The 20,214-nt window shown below is 44.1% G+C and overlaps 2 protein-coding genes and 1 long non-coding RNA gene across 9 annotated transcripts in view; 1 reads left to right on the forward strand and 2 right to left on the reverse strand.

Annotated features, from left to right (window-relative positions):
- tcf25 (transcription factor 25 (basic helix-loop-helix)) overlaps positions 1-12,682 on the reverse strand; it is a 49,365-nt gene extending 36,683 nt beyond the window's left edge. Inside the window, exons 1-3 of one of the 4 annotated variants that reach the window (XM_069901860.1) lie at positions 12,361-12,679; positions 1,843-2,034; positions 10-81 (exon numbers count right to left, since the gene is read on the reverse strand). In XM_069901860.1, the coding sequence (XP_069757961.1) occupies positions 10-81; positions 1,843-2,034; positions 12,361-12,591 (495 nt within the window). In that variant the 5' untranslated portion in view covers positions 12,592-12,679. Of the gene's footprint in view, positions 1-9; positions 82-1,842; positions 2,035-6,638; positions 7,186-12,360 lie in introns of those variants that run through there. The other 3 variants (XM_069901862.1, XM_069901858.1, XM_069901861.1) reach the window with 3 other exon arrangements.
- An 81-nt stretch (positions 12,683-12,763) lies between these two features.
- Positions 12,764-16,851, forward strand: LOC138744954 (uncharacterized). The gene is made up of 2 exons (XR_011345894.1): positions 12,764-12,873; positions 16,539-16,851. It is a non-coding gene; the product is annotated as an uncharacterized lncRNA (long non-coding RNA).
- Positions 13,518-20,214, reverse strand: part of spire2 (spire-type actin nucleation factor 2) — a 73,327-nt gene continuing 66,630 nt past the window's right edge. For 3 of the 4 annotated variants that reach the window (XM_069901866.1, XM_069901863.1, XM_069901865.1), the window contains 2 exons: positions 17,959-18,074; positions 13,518-16,739 (listed from right to left, as the gene is read on the reverse strand). In XM_069901866.1, the coding sequence (XP_069757967.1) occupies positions 16,541-16,739; positions 17,959-18,074 (315 nt within the window). In that variant the 3' untranslated portion in view covers positions 13,518-16,540. The remainder of the gene's footprint in view (positions 16,740-17,958; positions 18,075-20,214) is intronic. The other variant, XM_069901864.1, reaches the window with a different exon arrangement.

The raw sequence follows: 20,214 nt of genomic DNA on the forward strand, positions 1-20,214 counted from the left end.
GTTTATCACCTGGGTATCAGAAGCATTGTTCCGGCTTTTCTTTTTCTTTTTCTTTCGCCTGGGTTTGTCAATGGAATTTGTCTGGAAACCAAGAAAAAAATCTTTATTGAAAAATATTCCAAGGAAGAAAATCTAATGATCCACCTTTTACATTTGAATCAAGTTAAACAGTAAAAGGGGTAGATGTCATGGAGTCAAGAGTTTTATGGCACAGAAACAGGCTTTTTGGTCCAACTTGTCCACCCAAGCTAGTCGGAATTTAAAAAAATTTTTTTTTAAAAACATCACAATTGTCCCTGCCTCTGGCTGCTCGTTCCAAATACCTACTACACTCAGCGTGGAATAAGGTGCCCTTCACGTCCCTTTTAAATCTTTCTTTCCCCTATCGTCATTTAGTTTTACTCTCCCACCCAGGTAAAGGTCTAGGACTATTTACCTTATTTATACTCATGATTTTATTCACCTGTGTCAGTTAACCCCTCAGCCTCCCAACCTATCCAGCCTCTTCTTATAATTTAAGATTACTAATCCTCACACTTGGGTTATTTGGGGATAAATACTCTCAAAATTGGATTCAGACATGTATAATGGTAGGAAGACAAATTATATTTAGAGGTTGGAAGAATTTGGAGGTGGGGGGAAACCATCATTTCAAGAGTGAGCCTCAGAAATGGCCAGAGTGACAGCGTTTCAACACACATCTTACAGTTTGATGAGGTGGGGATTTATGCACAAAAATGGGGCAAATGTCTAGGTTTCGGGTGGGGGGGGGAATAGTGGTGAGTGTAGCAGTAAAGCATATTAATAAATGGCAGTTTTTTTTCTGTAATTAGAGGTCTAAGTTGACACATATGGTATTACGCTATTGACACATTATTATATTGATATTTTTTGCTGCCATGTTTTGCTTCTATTTTATAGATAAGTTTATGTTTTGTAACTTATGATTTACACAACTTTTACACTGACAAGGGATTGGGGAAACTTTTTTTTAAAAAAAAGAACTCAATAAAATTTAAATCATAAAAAAACATTATTAATCCTGATAACATACCTGTGAATCCTTTCTGCAGCTTCAGATCATGATATTTGTAGCTGGGTGATCAGAACAGCACACAATACTCCAAGTGTGATCTCATCTATGTCTTGTACAGTTGTAACATGACATACCAGCTCCTGCCTTCAATAGCCTGACTGACAAAAGCAGCACACCTGTTTCATCACCCTACTACCCGTGACAGCACTTTCATGGAACTATATACCTGCTCTTCCATGTCTCTCTTTTCTACAACACTCTCCAAGTCCTTCTTGTTTACTGTGCAAATCCTTCCCTGATTTGACCAACTCAAAATGCAGCACCTTGCCCTTAGCCAAGTTTAATTCCATCTGCCATACCTTGGCCCACTTTCCCTTCTATGTCCTGTTGTAATCTCAAGATACAATTCTTCACTATCCACTTTATCACTGATTTTGGTCACTTGACATTTGTTACATGTTGCAACTTAACGTGCTGTGGATGTGGTAATATCAGCATTCTGTTTTAAAACTATTTTCTTCTGAGTTTAAGTAGAATTCACAACATAATACAATTTTAAAAACGTACAGGGTTTGGTGTATTTGGGTGATACAAGTTTATGAGCCGGAAGGATCTGTTCTGTGCTGATATCTACATTTTAAAGCTACATTCCAAATTGAATTATTTGAATCATAACCAGATTGAGTTAGATACCTAGCATTGATATCAGCATCGTGTCATAAAGATACACAAGCATTTCCTTGCTACAATTACATTTGCAATAATGGAAACATAAAAAGCTTGCATGGAAAACCTTTAAAATTTACCTGCAAAGAATCAGGATTATTTTCTAATTCAGAATTTTTCTTTTCCAGCTCTTCATTTTCTGCATTCTGCGTGGCTTCATTGTGATCATCCCCTTCAGTCAAAGAGTCCTTCAGCAGCAAGTTGACACTACTTGATTCTTCTGTCGGATGTTCCTCAAAAGCTTCGTCATTCTCAATGTCAATTTCACTAAGCTACAGAAATAAAAACTGAAAATTTAATTCAAAAGACATGACATATTTTCTAAGTAGAAAAATGCATTCAAGGTCACTGGATGGATTAGATTGCCCAAACCTGCCTGCAAATGGAAGTTATTTCCATTGTTAACCATGCAGCAGCCATGTCATTTCGCTGCTTTACTACTCTCAAGGTCCTGACGACCACTGCCCTGGTTGCTCACATGGTAGAGCAGACTGCAATTAGAATGAAGAGGTGATGGAACATACAATGAAGAGTGAAGCAACAGAGCAATCACATGAATACATTTCTGACTTCCACACTGCTGTATGCACCAGCATCAATGTTTGCATTGATTGATACACTGCAATAAACTGAAATAGACATCCAAATACTAAATAGCAGGGCAAAAATAAAGAATTGGACACCAGTAATTATGTCCATAAAGTGCACAATTTTTATTAAAGGTACTAACATTATGAAATAACTAGGGATATTTCTCAACTCCCTGTTTATCAGAAACAGATTAATTCAATATTTGTTGCAAGTGGTCACCTCTTCATAAACTGCTGGCTACATAATTCCAAATTTATTCCCCAAGTCTTCTCAGCAAGTGTGAATCTTAAACAATGCTCTATGCTGAGACTTTTTTCTTTGGCTTGGCTTCGCGGACGAAGATTTATGGAGGGGGTAAAAATGTCCACGTCAGCTGCAGGCTCGTTGGTGGCTGACAAGTCAGATGCGGGACAGGCATACACGGTTGCAGCGGTTGCAGGGGAAAATTGGTGGGTTGGGGTTGGGTGTTGGGTTTTTCCTCCTTTGCCTTTTGTCAGTGAGGTGGGCTCTGCGGTCTTCTTCAAAGGAGGTTGCTGCCCGCCAAACTGTGAGGCGCCAAGATGCACGGTTTGAGGCGAGATCAGCCCACTGGCGGTGGTCAATGTGGCAGGCACCAAGAGATTTCTTTAAGCAGTCCTTGTACCTTTTCTTTGGTGCACCTCTGTCACGGTGGCCAGTGGAGAGCTCGCCATATAACACGATCTTGGGAAGGCGATGGTCCTCCATTCTGGAGACGTGACCCATCCAGCGCAGCTGGATCTTCAGCAGCGTAGACTCGATGCTGTCGACCTCTGCCATCTCGAGTACTTCGACGTTAGGGATGAAAGTGCTCCAATGAATGTTGAGGATGGAGTTGAGACAACGCTGGTGGAAGCGTTCTAGGAGCCGAAAGTGATGCCGGTAGAGGACCCATGATTCGGAGCCGAACAGGAGCGTGGGTATGACAACGGCTCTGTACACGCTTATCTTTGTGAGGTTTTTCAGTTGGTTGTTTTTCCAGATTCTTTTGTGTAGTCTTCCAAAGGCGCTATTTGCCTTGGCGAGTCTGTTGTCTATCTCGTTGTCGATCCTTGCATCTGATGAAATGGTGCAGCCGAGATAGGTAAACTGGTTGACCGTTTTGAGTTTTGTGTGCCCGATGGAGATGTGGGGGGGCTGGTAGTCATGGTGGGGAGCTGGCTGATGGAGGACCTCCGTTTTCTTCAGGCTGACTTCCAGGCCAAACATTTTGGCAGTTTCCGCAAAACAGGACGTCAAGCGCTGAAGAGCTGGCTCTGAATGGGCAACTAAAGCGGCATCGTCTGCAAAGAGTAGTTCACGGACAAGTTTCTCTTGTGTCTTGGTGTGAGCTTGCAGGCCCCTCAGATTGAAGAGACTGCCATCCGTGCGGAACCCGATGTAAACAGCGTCTTCATTGTTGAGGTCTTTCATGGCTTGGTTCAGCATCATGCTGAAGAAGATTGAAAAGAGGATTGGTGCGAGAACACAGCCTTGCTTCACGCCATTGTTAATGGAGAAGGGTTCAGAGAGCTCATTGCTGTATCTGACCCGACCTTGTTGGTTTTCATGCAGTTGGATAATCACGTTGAGGAACTTTGGGGGGCATCCAATGCGCTCTAGTATTTGCCAAAGCCCTTTCCTGCTCACGGTGTCAAAGGCTTTTGTGAGGTCAACAAAGGTGATGTAGAGTCCTTTGTTTTGTTCTCTGCACTTTTCTTGGAGCTGTCTGAGGGCAAAGACCATGTCAGTAGTTCCTCTGTTTGCACAAAAGCCGCACTGTGATTCTGGGAGAATATTCTCGGCGACACTAGGTATTATTCTATTTAGGAGAATCCTAGCGAAGATTTTGCCTGCAATGGAGAGCAGCGTGATTCCCCTGTAGTTTGAGCAGTCTGATTTCTCGCCTTTGTTTTTGTACAGGGTGATGATGGTGGCATCGAAGGTCCTGAGGCAGTTTTCCTTGGTCCCAACAAAGCTTGAAAAACTCATGCAGTTTGACATGCAGAGTTTTGCCGCCAGCCTTCCAGACCTCTGGGGGGATACCATCCATACCTGCTGCTTTGCCACTTTTCAGTTGTTCGATTGCCTTATATGTCTCATCCTGGGTGAGGACCTCATCCAGCTCTAGCCTTAGGGGCTGTTGAGGGAGCTGGAGCAGGGCGGAATCTTGGACTGAGCGGTTGGCACTGAAAAGAGATTGGAAGTGTTCTGACCATCGGTTGAGGATGGAGATCTTGTCGCTGAGGAGGACTTTGCCGTCTGAGCTGCGCAGCGGGCTTTGGACTTGGGGTGAGGGGCCGTACATAGCCTTTAGAGCCTCGTAGAAACCCCTGAACATTTAGCATAAATGACAACATTATTTTCTTAAGTAAAATATCACAATCTTGGAAGAAGAAATTTACCATTATTCACCCTTAAATTGAAGTCCCTCAGGCTACTTTCTCATCTACTCCGTCAAGCCTCTGAAGAACTTCGACACTTCAAAAGCATAGAACCATCCTACTCAACGCAGTGCAGCCTTTCAACATTGTGGCACAGCTACTGCCACACATCTCCAGTGATCTGGATTCAATCCTGATCTCGGATTTCACCATGGAGTTTATATATCCTTCCTGTGACTGCATGGGTTTCTTCCCACATGCCAATCAACTGCAGGATGATAGGTTAATTGGCTGCTATAATTTGATTCGAGTGTGTCAGTGAGTGATAGAATATTTGAGGTGCTGGTGGGTATAGAGTGTAAAGAGAATAAAATTGGATTTGCATCACATTGGAGTATATGGTAGCTGGTGTGGACTCAGTGAGCCCAAGCACCTATTCTTGTGCTTTGTGACTATCTCTCTTTCATCCTGGGAATTGATCTAGTACTTGAACAATACATACAGTACTTCTCTTTCCCCTTCCAGGATTTCAGATCTCATTTGTTTCTTCCTGTGAACATCTCCTCCAGAGATGTTTATCTCTCAAGAAACACAACCAGTCATGCCATTCGCTCTCTCGTGGTCCCATACTAATCACGGACCTCACTTTGTTCTCATCACCTCCCCCTCTTTCTTCTGCAACTTAACTCCTGATTTTAAAAAAAACCTTCCAATTCAGGTTGAAGACGGTTCATCACAAATTTCTGTTAAACAAGATAGACGACATATACTGGAAAGCAGAAGAACAATCCAAATGCTGGAGCAACTCAGTGTGTGGGTCAGCCAGCATCCATGGAAGGCAAAAAGTAGTTAATATTTCAGGTCATATTTTCTCATCAATGACTAGCATACAATTCCCAATTTGGGTTATGTTGGGAACAAATCTCCAGACTCTATCACAAACCTGGCCCAAACATGGACAAAGAGCTGAATTTCTGAAATGACACATTACTGACTTTGAAATCCAAAGAGTGTCAAGGTGAGTGTGGCATCAATAAATCACTTTCAAGATCCTGATAATCATCATTGTCTAGATATTCATTTCAATCAGTCATGTAGTCATTGTAACACAAAATAGATGATTGACTCAGTTCCAAATCCATCATCGACATGTTCCAACAAAACTCAACACAATAATTGGATTTGATAGAGGTGTTTAAGACAATGAAAGGGATAGATGGAGTTGATGTGGAAAGGCTTTTCCCATTGAGAGCAGGAAAGATGGACACAAGAGGTCATGAGTTGAGAGTTGATGGGCAAAGGTTTAGGAGGGGGGAACTTCTTTACTCAGAGAGTGGTTACTGTGTGGAATGGGCTTCTGGGAAAGGTGGTGGAGGCAGGGTCAATTTTGTCATTTAAGAAAGATTTGTAGAAGTATATGGATGGGAGAGGGATGGAGGAATATGGGCTGGTAAGTGGGATGAGAGGAGGGTACTTGGATCAGTGCGGACTAGAAGGGCCAAATTGGCCTGTTTCCATGCTGTAATGGTTATAAAAAAAAGTCCTCTTGATGAGCACCTCATCCACTCAAAACATTCATTCCTCCCCTCTCCTATCTCAACCCCATCCTAACTTCCACTGGCCTCGACTACCCCGGTCCCGGCCCAGAACATACACGACCTGTCCTAACCAGCAGTGGTCCCATCCTCATCCTCAGCCCACAGCCGCTCCACCCATTCGAACCGTCCTTCCTTCCCAACTCCTGGTCAAACAGCATTTCCCTTGTTATAACCCGCTGCCCTGGTCTAAGCGGATTATCCTCCTGTTCCGACCTCTTCCACCCTCCCTGCCGCAAACCGGCTATATTCCGACCCCCCCCCACCCCCCCCCGCCCGCCCGCTTTACCGGGGATGGCTCCCGCTCACCACTCTGTACAGGTCTCCCGCCGCCGCTTTCGGTCTCTTCTTTTTCTGTTTGTGCCACGCAGCTTGCTGCAGCTCGGGTGTCTCCTCCTGGTCCACCGCGAAGCTCAGCGGCTCCTGGACCCGCTCTCCGCGCAACTTTCGTAGGCTCCGTGAAGACATGGTTCCCCCCCACCCCCGAGGTTCACGGAGCTGCCGGGCCTTGTCGGCGGGTCTGCGTCCCGGGGCCTGCGGGGCCTGGACGGCGGGTCTGCGTCCCGGGGCCTGGGTCCAGGCGGGTCTGCGTCCCGGGGCCTGGACGGCGGGTCTGCGTCCCAACGACTGGACTCCGTCCTCGCGTCAGCGGGAACGGTGGCTGCAACGTTCCAACCCCAAATGTCACTGCTGGGTGGAGGATCTCGATACGCGGAGAGGATCTGCAGGAGGTCGGTCCCCGGCTCACACCATCTGCACAAGGGTCAGATACGTTAACTGGAAAAATAGTTGACCTTTTATTTATGAGCATCATCAGTCCGAGCGAGTTCTCTTAGTGTTTCTGTCCTCGTTACTTGTATGTGTGACTCGTGCAACTCCAAAGGCCACTGATCCGAGACGTTTCCTCTTTACTCTGCCTCAGCTCCCTCTGAAAGAGGGGCTTGTCCCATCTGACCCATGGGTGCAAATGAAGCGCTGAACAGGCTGGGGGGGGGGGGGGGGTTAATTTTCATCTCTGCAATTTGTCATGCTTTCCTCTCTTTGGATACCTGTGGACAAAAACTCAAAACAAACCACTGTCTTCAAAATATTTTACTCAGTTTCTTCAGTCTTAATTATTCTTAACTTTAAAAAAAATATGTTCCACACCCATATATTTCTTTCAAACATACAAAGAAATCCACCATGAAATTCCTGACACTGGGAAATTGAGCCCATTCCTCAACGGGCAGGTGGGCAATCTGTAAAAATGAGCATAACAAAGAACCTGCATGGAAGGGCCACATTGGCTCTGGAGGTTTGTCAGGCCAAGTTCCTGACATAAAAGTTTTAAGTGCTTGTAGGTAAATATCTGTTCCCCTGTTCAGCACCTCCCTAATGGTAATAAATGCATTAGAATGTTGGTCTTTTTTTTAAAACCATCCAGTTCTAGGAAAGGAAATAACAATTAGATTACTGAACCTCCTCACATTGTGATTTCTCTAACCTGACTGAGGAAGCACACGATATTTTGAAATAATTATTTTTTAAATGAGGAAACAGATAATGGAAATGCAGCTGACTTCCAGCAAGTTGAGCTGAAAAAAGGAGGAAAGCTTGCAAACATTGAGTATCAAAACATGATAAATGAAAGAGGTGATCTAGAACAAACAACACGTTTGGGAAAAGTGTATAAAACACCCATTTTAAGTCATTAAATCGATGTAAAAATAGAGAAGACCATGTGGACTTCAATAAAATTAGGGTGGCCATTGAAAAAATTGGAGACCCATTACAGCCACAGAGGGTGGTGCATTCTTTCCATCACTTCACTAGGTATTTGTATGCCCATGATGTATAGAGTTAACATTCTCAATATGTTCCCCACTTCAAGCAGTTGTGCATCAGTAATTGACAGGAGTCAGCGAGGATATTGCACTTCATTGAGACTTTGTTGAATTCCTTCCCATGACAGAAATAAAAATAGTGGCTACTTCAGTGATTTTGGATTCAATGTGCAAATTTTAAATACAAATACAAAAATCTACTTTACTGTATCTCAAATATATTTAATGACGCAGCCTCTACCGCTTAATTGGGCAGAGATTTTCACAAATCAGTTAAGAGTTTGAAAATATTTGGTACATGTACTTTTTGATTATTGAAATACAAATTAGCAGTTTAAAACTACATACATGAATAAATATTAAGTATGTGGTGCTTGCAGGAGCTGAAGGAAATCCCAGCCACCACACCGATGGTCATTAATAACTTTTTATTCAAATTCAGTGTGCCCCTTTAAGGGCAGTATGAACTCAGTCACCTGGTGCATTGAGACATCATAATCGCTGTCCAGGGATGCTGGAGTCAGAGAGAAACCTCTGATGACGCCCTTTCCCCATGGCTGCCCCGCCAAGTGGCGATACAAGCGGGGCCGGTTCGCCATGAGGATGTGCGGCGTCACATAACCCCTCCCCCGGAACCGGCTACGCGTCCTGTCACTTTGGCAGCCGTCCCCAGTGCTTGGGCACAGCCATCTGCGACAGTCCAAATGAGCAACTTTTAAGCGGTCCACAGTAAACTTCTTCCCTGACCCCCCACATCTAAAGTGAAAGTTCCATCCGACCGCTGGAGAACCTTGTATGGCCCTTCGTATGGGCGCTGCAGCAGGGCCCTCTGTGGTCCTCTCCGGACGAACACGAATTGTGCCACATCCAGTTCTTTCGGTCGATGGGAAGGTCGGGGGCCGTGGTGCGATGGGGGTGGTGGGGTTAGGTTGCCCAGTTGTTTATGGAGGTCCGCGAGCCATTCACCTTCATTGTGCGTTGTCTCAGCCTCCGGGCCGAAGAATTCGCATGGCAGGGAGAGTGGTGCGCCGTAAACCATTTCTGCTGACGAGGCTTGCAGGTCCTCCTTGGGCACCGTCCTAATCCCAAGGAGAACCCAGGGCAACTCGTCCACCCAGTCAGGGCTGGAAAGTCTTACCATCAGAGGTGTCGGTGGAACCTCTCTACCAACCTGTTAGACTGTGGGTGGTAGGCCGTGGGGTGGTGCAGTGTTACCCCTAAAAGCCTTGCTAGCTGCGACCATAGTGCGGTGTGCTGGCACGCTGAAACGAGCGATCCATTGGCTGACTAGGGCTCTAACATATGTCTCTGCTGACACCTCATGGACCGGGATGGGTTCCAGCCACCTGGTTGCTCTGTCCACAATGGTAAACAAGTACCACAACTCCCTGGACACCAGCAAGGGGCCCACAACATCCACATGGATATGCTGGAACCTCTACTTTCCCGAGTCGAAATGTTGAATAGAGGCCTGCGTGTGCCTGTAGACTTTAGACGTCTGGCACCTGCTGCAGTTGCGGGTTAGCGCTGCCACCTCCTTCTTGAGGCCATGCCAGACAAATCGCTACGCCTCCATACCCACGATAGTCTTTATTGAGGGGTGGGTGAGATTGTGGATTGTGGGTGAGCTAATGACCTTAGCCCTCCACTCCTGTGGGACTACCGGGTGTGGTGAGCCGGTGGAGATGTCGCAGAGCAGCGGCTGGGTGGAGTCAGGAAGCTGGATATCCTCGAGCTAGAGACCTGAGATGGCGGTCTGGAGAGCTTGAGTTTCGATGTCGTGCTGCTGAGCCTGAGCGAGTTGCGTGTAGTTGAGGCCAGAAGCTAGTGAGCTGATATCTGGGCAGAAGAGTGCATCTGCGACTACATTGTTCTTGCCTGCCCAGTGCCAGATGTCTGTAGTGAATTCGGACATGTAGGACAGGTGGAGCTGTGCCTGGGGTCTTTGGCCATAACCAGTGCTTGGGTGAGGGGTTTGCGATCGGTAAAAATGGTGAAAATTCTGCCCTCCAAGAAGTATCGGAAGTGGCGGATGGCCAGGTAGAGCGGCAGGAGCTCCCAGTCGAACGCATTGTATTTAAGCTCCGGCAGCCGCAACTGCTTACCGTGGTAGAAGCGTCAACCGAGAGGACTGTGTGTGTTTCCGGGTGCACCAACAAAGTCGCTTTTGCAAGGGCCTGTTTCATTGCAGCGAAGGCCTCGTCCGCCTCCTCCGACCAGGCCAGGGTCTTCTCTTTCATCACAATCAGTGCGAAGAGGGCGCATGATGCGGAGAGCGTTGGGGATGAATCTATGGTAAAAATTTACCATTCCCACAAATTCCTGCAGGCCCTTGAGGGAGGAGGGTTTGGGAAAACGCTGGACAGCTGCTACTTTCTCCGGTGCTGGAGTTGTCCCAGACACTGAGATGGTGTGCCCCAGGAAGAGCAGTGTCTGTTTCCCAAGCTGGCATTTGGCCTTGTTGACCGTGAGGCCAAATTCTGCCAGCTGGGCGAACAAGGTATGGTGATGGACCTTGTGCTCTTTGCGGCTGTGGCTGGCTACCAGGATGTCATCTAGGTAGATAAAGACAAAGTCCAAATGCCTACCCACTGCGTCCATGAGACACTGGAACCTCTGGGGCGTGTTTTTCAACCCAAACAGGATCTGGAGGAATTTGAACAAGCCGAAAGGGGTGATAATGGCGGTCTTTCCAACATCATCAGGGTGGACCGGGATCTGGTGGTATCCACGCACCAGATCGACTTTTGAAATGAACCATGCATCGTGGAGTTTGGCCGTGAAGTCCTGGATATGGGGGACTGGGTACCTGTCTGGAGTTGTGGCATCATTTAGCTGTCTGTAGTCTCCACAGGGCCTCTAACCCCCTAATGACTTCGGTAGCATGTGCAGTGGCGCCGTCCAAGCACTGTCTGACTGCCGAACGATGCCCAACTCCTGGAGCCTGGAGAATTCCTCCTTTGCCTGTTTTAGTTTCTCTGGTGGCAGCCATCTAGCTCTGGCATGCAGCGGGGGGCCTTTTGTGCAGATGTGATGGAAAACTCCTTGGCGGGGGGAGGTGACGTCAGAGCATGGCTCCAGGATGGCAGGGAACTCACTGAGGATCTTGGCAAACTCGTCTGTAGCAGTGGCTACCGTGGCGATTTTGGGTCTGTCGTCATCCACCGTGCCCAGGCGCACCGAGCGAAAGGTGCGGGTGTTGAGCAACCTCCTGCCCCTCACATCCACTAGCAGACCATGAGCCTTAGGAAGTCAGCCCCTAACAGCGCGGTGCCCACCGAGGCCAGGATGAACCTCCAAGTGAACTTTCCATCCCTGATCTGTATCTGTGCCTCACAGGTGCCATAGGTCTTTTTTGCAGAACTGTTGGCAGCCCACAGGGTTGGACCGGGTGTCTGGGTTTGTTTCCAGCGCTTTGGTGGGGGGGGGGGGGGGGGGAATGGCGCTCAGCTTGGCCCGTGCATACAAGGAACTGGCGGCCCGTGACTTGTCAGTGATGTAAAGGAGGCTGTTAACATGGCCAGCCATGACAGCTATCAACTGTGGTTTGCCTGGCCATACCCCTGGAAGTCATAGGGCTGGCAGCACTTGCGGGCTTTCACTCCCCAGAGCTGGTGATAAAGGCACCGTGTTGACTGGGTTCCCTCCGCCTTATGCTTGGGGGTATCCTGAAGACAGCGGTGCCTCGGCTTGGAGACTTGGCTGAGGGCTGCCTCATTCTCCTGTTTGGCGCGCCAGAGGGCATCTGCTCAGGCTGCGGCCTTTCAGGGGTCGGAAAAGTCCTCTTTGGACAGATGGAGCTGGATATCTTTTGGCATCTGTTCAAGGAATATCTGGCTCATGATTCTCTGCCAGGGTCAGCATTTCATCCATGAGGGCTGAGGGGCTGCAATCCCCCAACCCATCCAGGTGTAAGAGCCTGGAAGCACGCTGCTGGGGAGTGAGGCCAAACTACCCTAGGAGTAGATTTTTTTTTTTTTTTTAACTTTTTTATTTTTCACACCATAAATCACAATAGCCATGATATACACTTTTTCTTTTCCACACATTTACAGTGACTTTTTCTCCCTCCCCCCTCCCTCCTCCCAAGCCACCCCCCCCTCTCATCCATTTTAGGTATACGATCTAGGTTGCATTAATTCAGTTAGACAATGTTGTCATTCAACAAAAATACAGGAGTAGATTTTTGAGGGCGGAATACTTGCCCACTGCTGGTGGCCGGTGAATGATGCAGTCCACCCTTGCCGCTGTGTCCTGGTCCAGCACGCCCACAACATAAAATTTTGTGGCGACGGCTGAGATGTTGCGGAGGTGGAATTGTTCCTCCGCCTGCCCAAACCACGTCCGTGGGCGATGGGGCCAGAGGGGGAAGGGAGTTTGAGGGTTACAGCGTTCACCTCGGCTGCGTCCATCGTTCGCTGGGTCCAGATAGACATCTGGGCCTGTCGGGGTCACTACTGTGGTGCTTGCAGTAGCTGAAGGAAATCACTGCTGCCACACCAATGGCCGTTAACGACTGTTTTTAAATTCAAATTCAGCGCGCCCCTTTAAGGGCAGCATAAGCTCAGTCACCTGGTGCATCGTGACATCATAATCACTGCCCAGGGGCATGCCCGAGTCAGAGAGAGAAACCTCTGACGACACCATTTCACCATGGCTGCCCCACCACGTGGCAACACAAGCCGGGCCAGTTCGCATGAGGATGTGCGCCACCACAAGTACATACATTTCTTAATATTTATACTAGATTTTTGTAACAAAATATGCATGCAAGAGTGAAAACTTGTAGGTGGTATTTTTCATGTCCTGTGACTCTGGAGCATCTGAAGTTTATCATGTGTGGCTCTTGCATTAAGCTAGTATAGCCAACCCTGGTCTATGCTTTTACCTTGTTGTACCCCAGTGTCTGCACCAGCACGCAGCTCTTCCTTTAGTTCATAGCAGGACCCAATTACCTCTTGTTTCAGCAATGTTGGCATCCTCAGACTATTCAATCATGAAATGAACTGCCAGCTGAAGTGGTGAATGTACTCACCAGTTGCCAGTGGTTTGGACTGGGACTCTGCAGCTGCAGAGGCAAATTTACAGACACTCGGTGACTCCAGGGGGGGGGCTCTCTCTTTTGCTTTTGACTGCCAGCCTAAGAGGCACTTAGGCAATTCTTGCCAGTGGCAAATCTGTCTGCCTTGCAGCAGGCAAAAATAAATTTCATGTAATACAACACAGTTTTATTACTATATTAATAAATTGAATTTTGATCTAAGCCTTTTTTTCCCCCCTCTATATTTTCAAATACCAAAATGTAATCAATGGTCTCCAAATATTTACTCACAATTTTGAATTAAAAAAAGCAAGGTCTCTGAATGGTTTGCATAATTTATTGAATTTTGAAGTAAAGAGAGCTTGTATTTACAATGAAACATATTTAACAAATACTTTTTACATTGTATTGAACAACATGTCCTTTACAAAATGTTTTATTCCCATACTATATTTAACATGCTACTGACTGAAATCCAGCCACTGTAAACACAACACACATTCCAGTGTAGTGAAAGTGTATTAATAAATAATTTTATTCATATTAAAAAGATGCTCATGATTTCTGAGATTATATGTATTGCTTTGAATAAATACCTGGATAAAAATTACAGATCTATGCCTATTATCAATGTTGCTAGAGTCTACCTCTACATGTAATATGATTTAAGACTGGGTTAGGACTATTCTTGTGGGTCCTATCTTGTGGAGATGTATCAAGAAGATGTGATTGAGTTGCACTGCACCTCCTGGTGGCTGTCCAACAGCATGCACGGCACACAGTGGAGAGGGTGATCAAATGACCACAATGACGGTCAACAGACTCGATCAAGAACTCTCCAAGCTCAGTAAATTCTGCCATCATGCATGGTCTTTCTGGGTCACTATGGTCATGCAGAAAGACTTTAAACGGCATTATACCAGAGCAGTATCAAAGACAAATAAATAGTTCCCCGGGTCCAATGACTGTATAGTGTTTCAAATATTCATTCTGGAACTAAAATACTTTGCATCAATTGTAATGACATTCCAAGGCACTCTTATAATATCTAGTCAAATATCGAGCATCTGAAAGGCTGAACTGGCACTATCGGGTAATTTTATAAACAATGAAACATGCAACGTTCTACATTTGAAAGCTGCTCAATCATTTCTTAATCATACAAGTTTCAACTCCATCTTTAATTTAACCCTTGTGTCAAAAAGTTCAAATAAATAAAAAGGAAAGCTTTAAATAAATCGAGGCTTGCGTACAACAGTGATGCTTGACATTCTAATGTTTACTTTTCCCTTGAGGTTTAGGTTTTACTTAATATATTTCGACCATATAGAGATAGTAAATATCCTGGTAGAACATTGAAAGTATTCTCATCTTGTCATCTCTACATTGCCTGAAGGCAGCCAACAGACAAACCTCAAAAAAACCCAACAAAACAATAGTTTGGATTAAAATACAAACATTGAATTTATATTTATGCTGAACTGGTATTCAAAATCTTTTAAATAATTTTGTAACACTAAAATAAGCATTAATTTCATATTCCTGTAAAATTCTACATTATGATTCCACAATACTGAGAGATTTACGAACAACTGTTGCCTGCTGTTCCATAAATTGCAAAATCAAAAGATATCTAAAATACATTGACACGTTTCAAAACTTGATGTACAACAATGGAAAAATAGTCCTTGTAACTCAACTTCCGAGACCACTGAATAGTGCACATGTCCAAAGCTTTCTTCACCTTAATGGAATCATCATTAATACTCACATTTATACAGAGCTTCATTTCTGCCGGATTATAGCTGATATCCATGAAGAATTAAAGTGCACAGCATAATTTGCACTGTAGAAACCAGACAACTACAGCCAAATGATTATTTAATTTCATTTGTTCTCAAGGCTTGGTAGATGAAGTAACAGAACTAAGTGCTGCATAACAAACCACTGAATTAATTCCCTGACATCATTCCACACATCTGGTGCAAGGTTCAAAGCTATACAATTTATTTTTTTGTTGACTAATCTGGACAGAACCAAGATAAAATATAAAAATTAGGAAATTGAGGATGTACAAAAGCAGGATGAACTCCATCGCCTTTTGTATTGTGATAGGCCAAATACAAAATAACAGCAGGATCAATCCAATGTTTAAATTGGCAAGAACAGGTTAAAACTTGCATTAAAAGCCACAAAATCTATGGTTTATTCTGTCATTATATAATAAATTATCAGTGTTGGTGCTGCACAATTGCTCAGCAAAAGGAGGTGTAAGGCACTCCTTCCATCCGATAACCTACAGGTCACCCTTGAGCAAGGTGTAGTACCAATTGGCCCCCCAATCAAGGTCATGTGAAGCCACGGATTACAGATGGTGGATGGTTTTTTACAAGCAGATTCTACAAATTGGAATTTAGGGTTGTGAAACTACAAAAGCTGGGCAGATGAATCTGCTGATCAATGGCCAGGGATACCTATCCACTGCATCTGAAGAAGGCAATAGGAAAACACCTGTATTTTTCCTTTGTATAATCATGAACTCAATATTGACTACATTCTCAGCTCAAAGATGAACTTTCACCAAAGGAGAACGGGGAGGTAACAACTATAATTCAGAGGATCAGAGATCGTGACGGATGGAGAGACATGATCGCCCATGCTGAACGGCAAGGCACCTGAATGATGAATGAAATTATATAATAAATTGCAGTGTTAGTTTTGGATGTGGCCTAAAAAACTCTCCAGTAAAGGAATTAGAGTCTCCAATGACAGAATTTAAATTAGTGTCAGATATTTCAATTGCATGAAACAGAATTATTAGTGAGGGAGTCTGCAGAGATTGTAGCAAGAAAGTAACAAATAAGAAAAAGTAATAATAAATTAATTGTAATTAAAGTGGAAAAAATTGATCTCCAACATCCTGTATTCCAACCTGACCTGGTCTCACTATGTCAAAATGGAAGCATTTCAAATAATCACACTTTGTACATCTTCACTCTCCCCGATTAGTTTTCACCACTGGTTGATAGAACATTCAAGTTTAGCCATCGTATCAAAGGCAATCTCCAAAGCCAAGATTTTCATGTGCCCCAATTCTGCAACAACCTTCTTGCATCAATGTGAAAAGTGTTTTTACCAAGAGTGAGCTCTATAACCCCAGTTTATTTTGCATCCTTCATCCTAGCCACGTGACATGTCTGCAGTTGTTCAGAATGAGCTGAGCACACCTATGAAGTACTGTATGCTCCTGGTTTAGGAATTAATAACAGCACATGCAGTGTGACTGCTGACCACTTTGGCTGGCATCTTGATTAATCAATTGTTGCTTTTTTTCCCCCCCAGGATCATGTGGAGTGCAAATACAAAGATTGCACTTTCCTTGATGGAGTGTTATTCAAAAGGTCCATACTTTTTCTACTTGAATTAATGACATCAGCAACAAAATTTGTGCATTCAGCACAAACAGCGTTGAAGCTGCAACCATGTGCGTAAAGATGTGGGAATTCCTGTTCTACGGACCGATTACTGAGATTCCTCAAAGACCTGCAACACAAACGAAAACAAAAGAGTATTGAACTTGTAGGATCTTCCATCAGCAGCACTCTTACATGGCAGATATTTTATCATTTTAGCAAAAAAAAACGTAGAAATGCAAGAGAGGCATTTATTTGTCAAAGTTTGAGCCATGTGTAAGACACCATACTCTGGACAAGCCAAGCTGTCAAAAATCAAGCGATTACCTCAATTTAAATTCTCTGAAAATTAAGCATCTCATAAAGCAGTCATTTTCCGCCATCAGACAGAATCTTAATACAGCAAAACCCACTGTCTGGCACCTACAGGAATGGGTAGATGCCAGATATGCGAGTTTTCCAGTTGCTTGAGATTCACTCTCACAATGCCCAATTAATACACCTGCATTACGAATAAACAGTTTAAAGGACAAAAATACTACACTCTACTTACAATAAAACAACATCACTTGCAGGAATATAAACCTTAAAGCATTTCACTTTATTTTCAGTCACATTCTTTAAAAACATTTAAATATCACTCTATTTGCATGCTCCTCCCCTAAGTTTAAAGATAAAGCATCTGACTGGGGCGACTCTTATGAAGCAGGGATAAGGAGACATTTTAAGAGAGTCACCCCAGTGGCCAACAGCATGAACCAGCTCTTCACCCTGGGCCTCATCATTGCTGTTTCAGACAACTTTATTCAAACAGTTGCTGCAAGCAAAGCTTTACCAAGACACTCAGCTGGCTGAATATTTGCTCCCATCTTCACCAAAGGTTTGTGTTACCTCAGAGAACATTTACTTTTACAATTTTAAACTTATTTAAATTTTTATTAATTCTATTCATTTATTTTCCTCCTTTTTGCTGGTTGCTTGAATTCCAGATAACAGATACTGTACTTGAAATCTGCAACCACTGCATCTCAGCTATAAATTTAACAACACTAATAATAATTTAGGCAAATATATGTTGAAATTTAATATATAAACAAGTTAAACCATCTTCTCAGCTTGTTTAATCTATAGCTGGCAGCCTCTATCCTCTCAGTCTCCAAGATAGGATGTGAAAATTGAAAATGGAGTCAATAAGATTAGCTTCCTCCAATTAAAGGACATCTGGTTTACTGCTAGCACAGACCTAAATACATGAAGGTAACTGTCAATGCTGTCACACAATTCTCAAAACATTGACAAGTTGCAGTTCAATCAGAAGAAAAGTCAACATTGAACTTGGAGATACTTACTGCGATTGGGAGAGTCCTTTTGCCTGTGTAGTTTTTGTCCGATTGGTTCCTTGGACATTCTCAAAGCCCAGAGTATAGACTGGTATATGGGCCAGTTTCTTGGAAGGCATCTTAATCTATAGAAAATGTGTGGAATCATGGACTGGTTATGGCACAGGGGGCCATTCAATGCATCAATTCTCTACAACCTCGAAATGGAATAACCCCATTCTACATAACAGAAGCAATTTCCACCAATCCACCCACTTAACTCTTAATGGTCAAGGATCTAGCCAGAAAAAATTCCTTTCAATCTACTTTCCCCATAGAGGAGTTATCTGCCTGACCCTGCAGACCTGTTCCGTTTAGTCTACATTGTCTGACTCCAATCTGGCACGTCTACCTATTCAATCAGCCTATATCTTCCTGCAGTCCATCACTCTCCTTGATATTATGTTCAAGGACAGTCCAGTCATTTCACACTGGACTAGATAATCAATGGTACCAGTACATGCTGGGAGTATATACACCAAACAGATGGCATATTTTATTTTTCAAACAATATTCAGAATTTTTTTCCTTTTATGTTGTCTGAGGAAGAGCTCAAATGGAACAGAAGCTTCAGGTTTGATAATTTAATGAATTATAGCAAAGCACTTACAGTTGGTTCAAGTACAACCATGCTGTACTTTTCAGATTTATTTTAATTGAGCAATAAATCCATATTCATTTTCAGTCTAAATAACCTTCATCCAAATAGAATACTTGAACAAATGTTATTCTCTACTTTTATTGAATATACCCAATTAAACCAACAACTCTTCCACTTACTGTGTGCATCATAAAACTTTTATAACTGTTCTTGTGCTAACAGTAAATATTGATGCAAATTATTCTACTGCTCCAAAACAAATGTGCTCTCAGGATGCGACAATGTTGAGGATTGTTCAGTGTGGAAGTATGAAAAAATAGAGGAGATACAGGTATCCATAACAGTGGGAAATACATGTTTATTTAAAAAAAGACATTTCAGGAGTGGAAGCTCTCTAACTGGGAATTGATACATTAAAGGCAGAAAAATTGGGAGAAAGGGAAAATGTCCTTACAAGAGATAGGATGGGTTGTATAATTCAGGTAACTGGGAATTGATAGTTTGTCTCCTGAGATGGGAACAAAGGTCCAGGAAGGTTTCAGAAAGAATTCAGGAAACAAATTAAGGTAAAGGAAGTTGACAATGAAGTCAATGAAATTATCAACTTCTGCCTGGGTTCAAGAGAAAGCAGTCAGAGCAGAGGAAAAGTTGGGGAACAGTACAGATTTGGACAAGAACAAGAACTGTTCCAACCAACCCCCCCCATCACCCCCACTCCAAAAGGGCAGGTGTAGCTCAGGCCCATGTGTGTGCCCATGGCTGCACTTTGGATCTGGAGAAAAATGGGAAGAATCAAAGGAGAAGTTGTTGAGGATGAGGACAAGTTCCACAGGCAGTTGATGGAGATGAACAGCTCAATGTTCAAGAAAACAGAGAGCCCCTGTGGCACTCCTGATGGCGAATGGGTGCGTGAAGGAATTGCATATCAATGGTAAAGATGAGGCAGTAGGGGCTGATGAATTGAATTCTTCAAAGTGGAGAGCACAACTGGTGTCCTGGTTGTAGGTGGAATAAAAGTAGACGAGTTCGGTGGAGTAAGCAGAAATAATGGGTCTGCCAGGACAGTACTGTTTGTGAAGTTTTGGTAGTAGGAGACAGAAGTGGGCAAGTGCTGGGATAAGTTGCTTTCAGGTTAGAAGTAGCAGCAGAGAGACAAGGTAGTTGTCAATGAGGTCTGTGGTGGTCTTGGAGAGCATACCCTGAGAGGTAGTGGGATCTTGGCCTAGGAGTAAATAAGAGATGGTATCAGAGAGCTGATATCTTGCCTCCTTAATGAAAAGGTCAGTGTGTCAGACCACAACTGCACTTCCTTTGCCTGTAGCTTGAATAGCGAAGTTGGGGTTGGTGAGGAGTGAAGAACAGCGCATTCAGGGACCAAGGTCAAGTGTGGGTGAGTGGGGCTAATGTTCTACCGACATTGGGAGATTAAAAAAAGTCAAGATCAGGAAACTTGCTGGAGGGGGGATCATTGTCACTTGATCCTCAATCACATCCATTGTTCTGGGAAATTACATTAACCATTAAGACTGTGGAGATATTGAAACCTTTGACACTTCAGTGAGGAGACGAGTCATTCATGCACAGAATACACCATCATACCATTTTCTCCCACTAGCTTTAGGCTT

The sequence above is a fragment of the Narcine bancroftii genome, chromosome 10 (assembly GCF_036971445.1).
Source record: "Narcine bancroftii isolate sNarBan1 chromosome 10, sNarBan1.hap1, whole genome shotgun sequence".
Lineage (NCBI taxonomy): Eukaryota > Metazoa > Chordata > Chondrichthyes > Torpediniformes > Narcinidae > Narcine > Narcine bancroftii.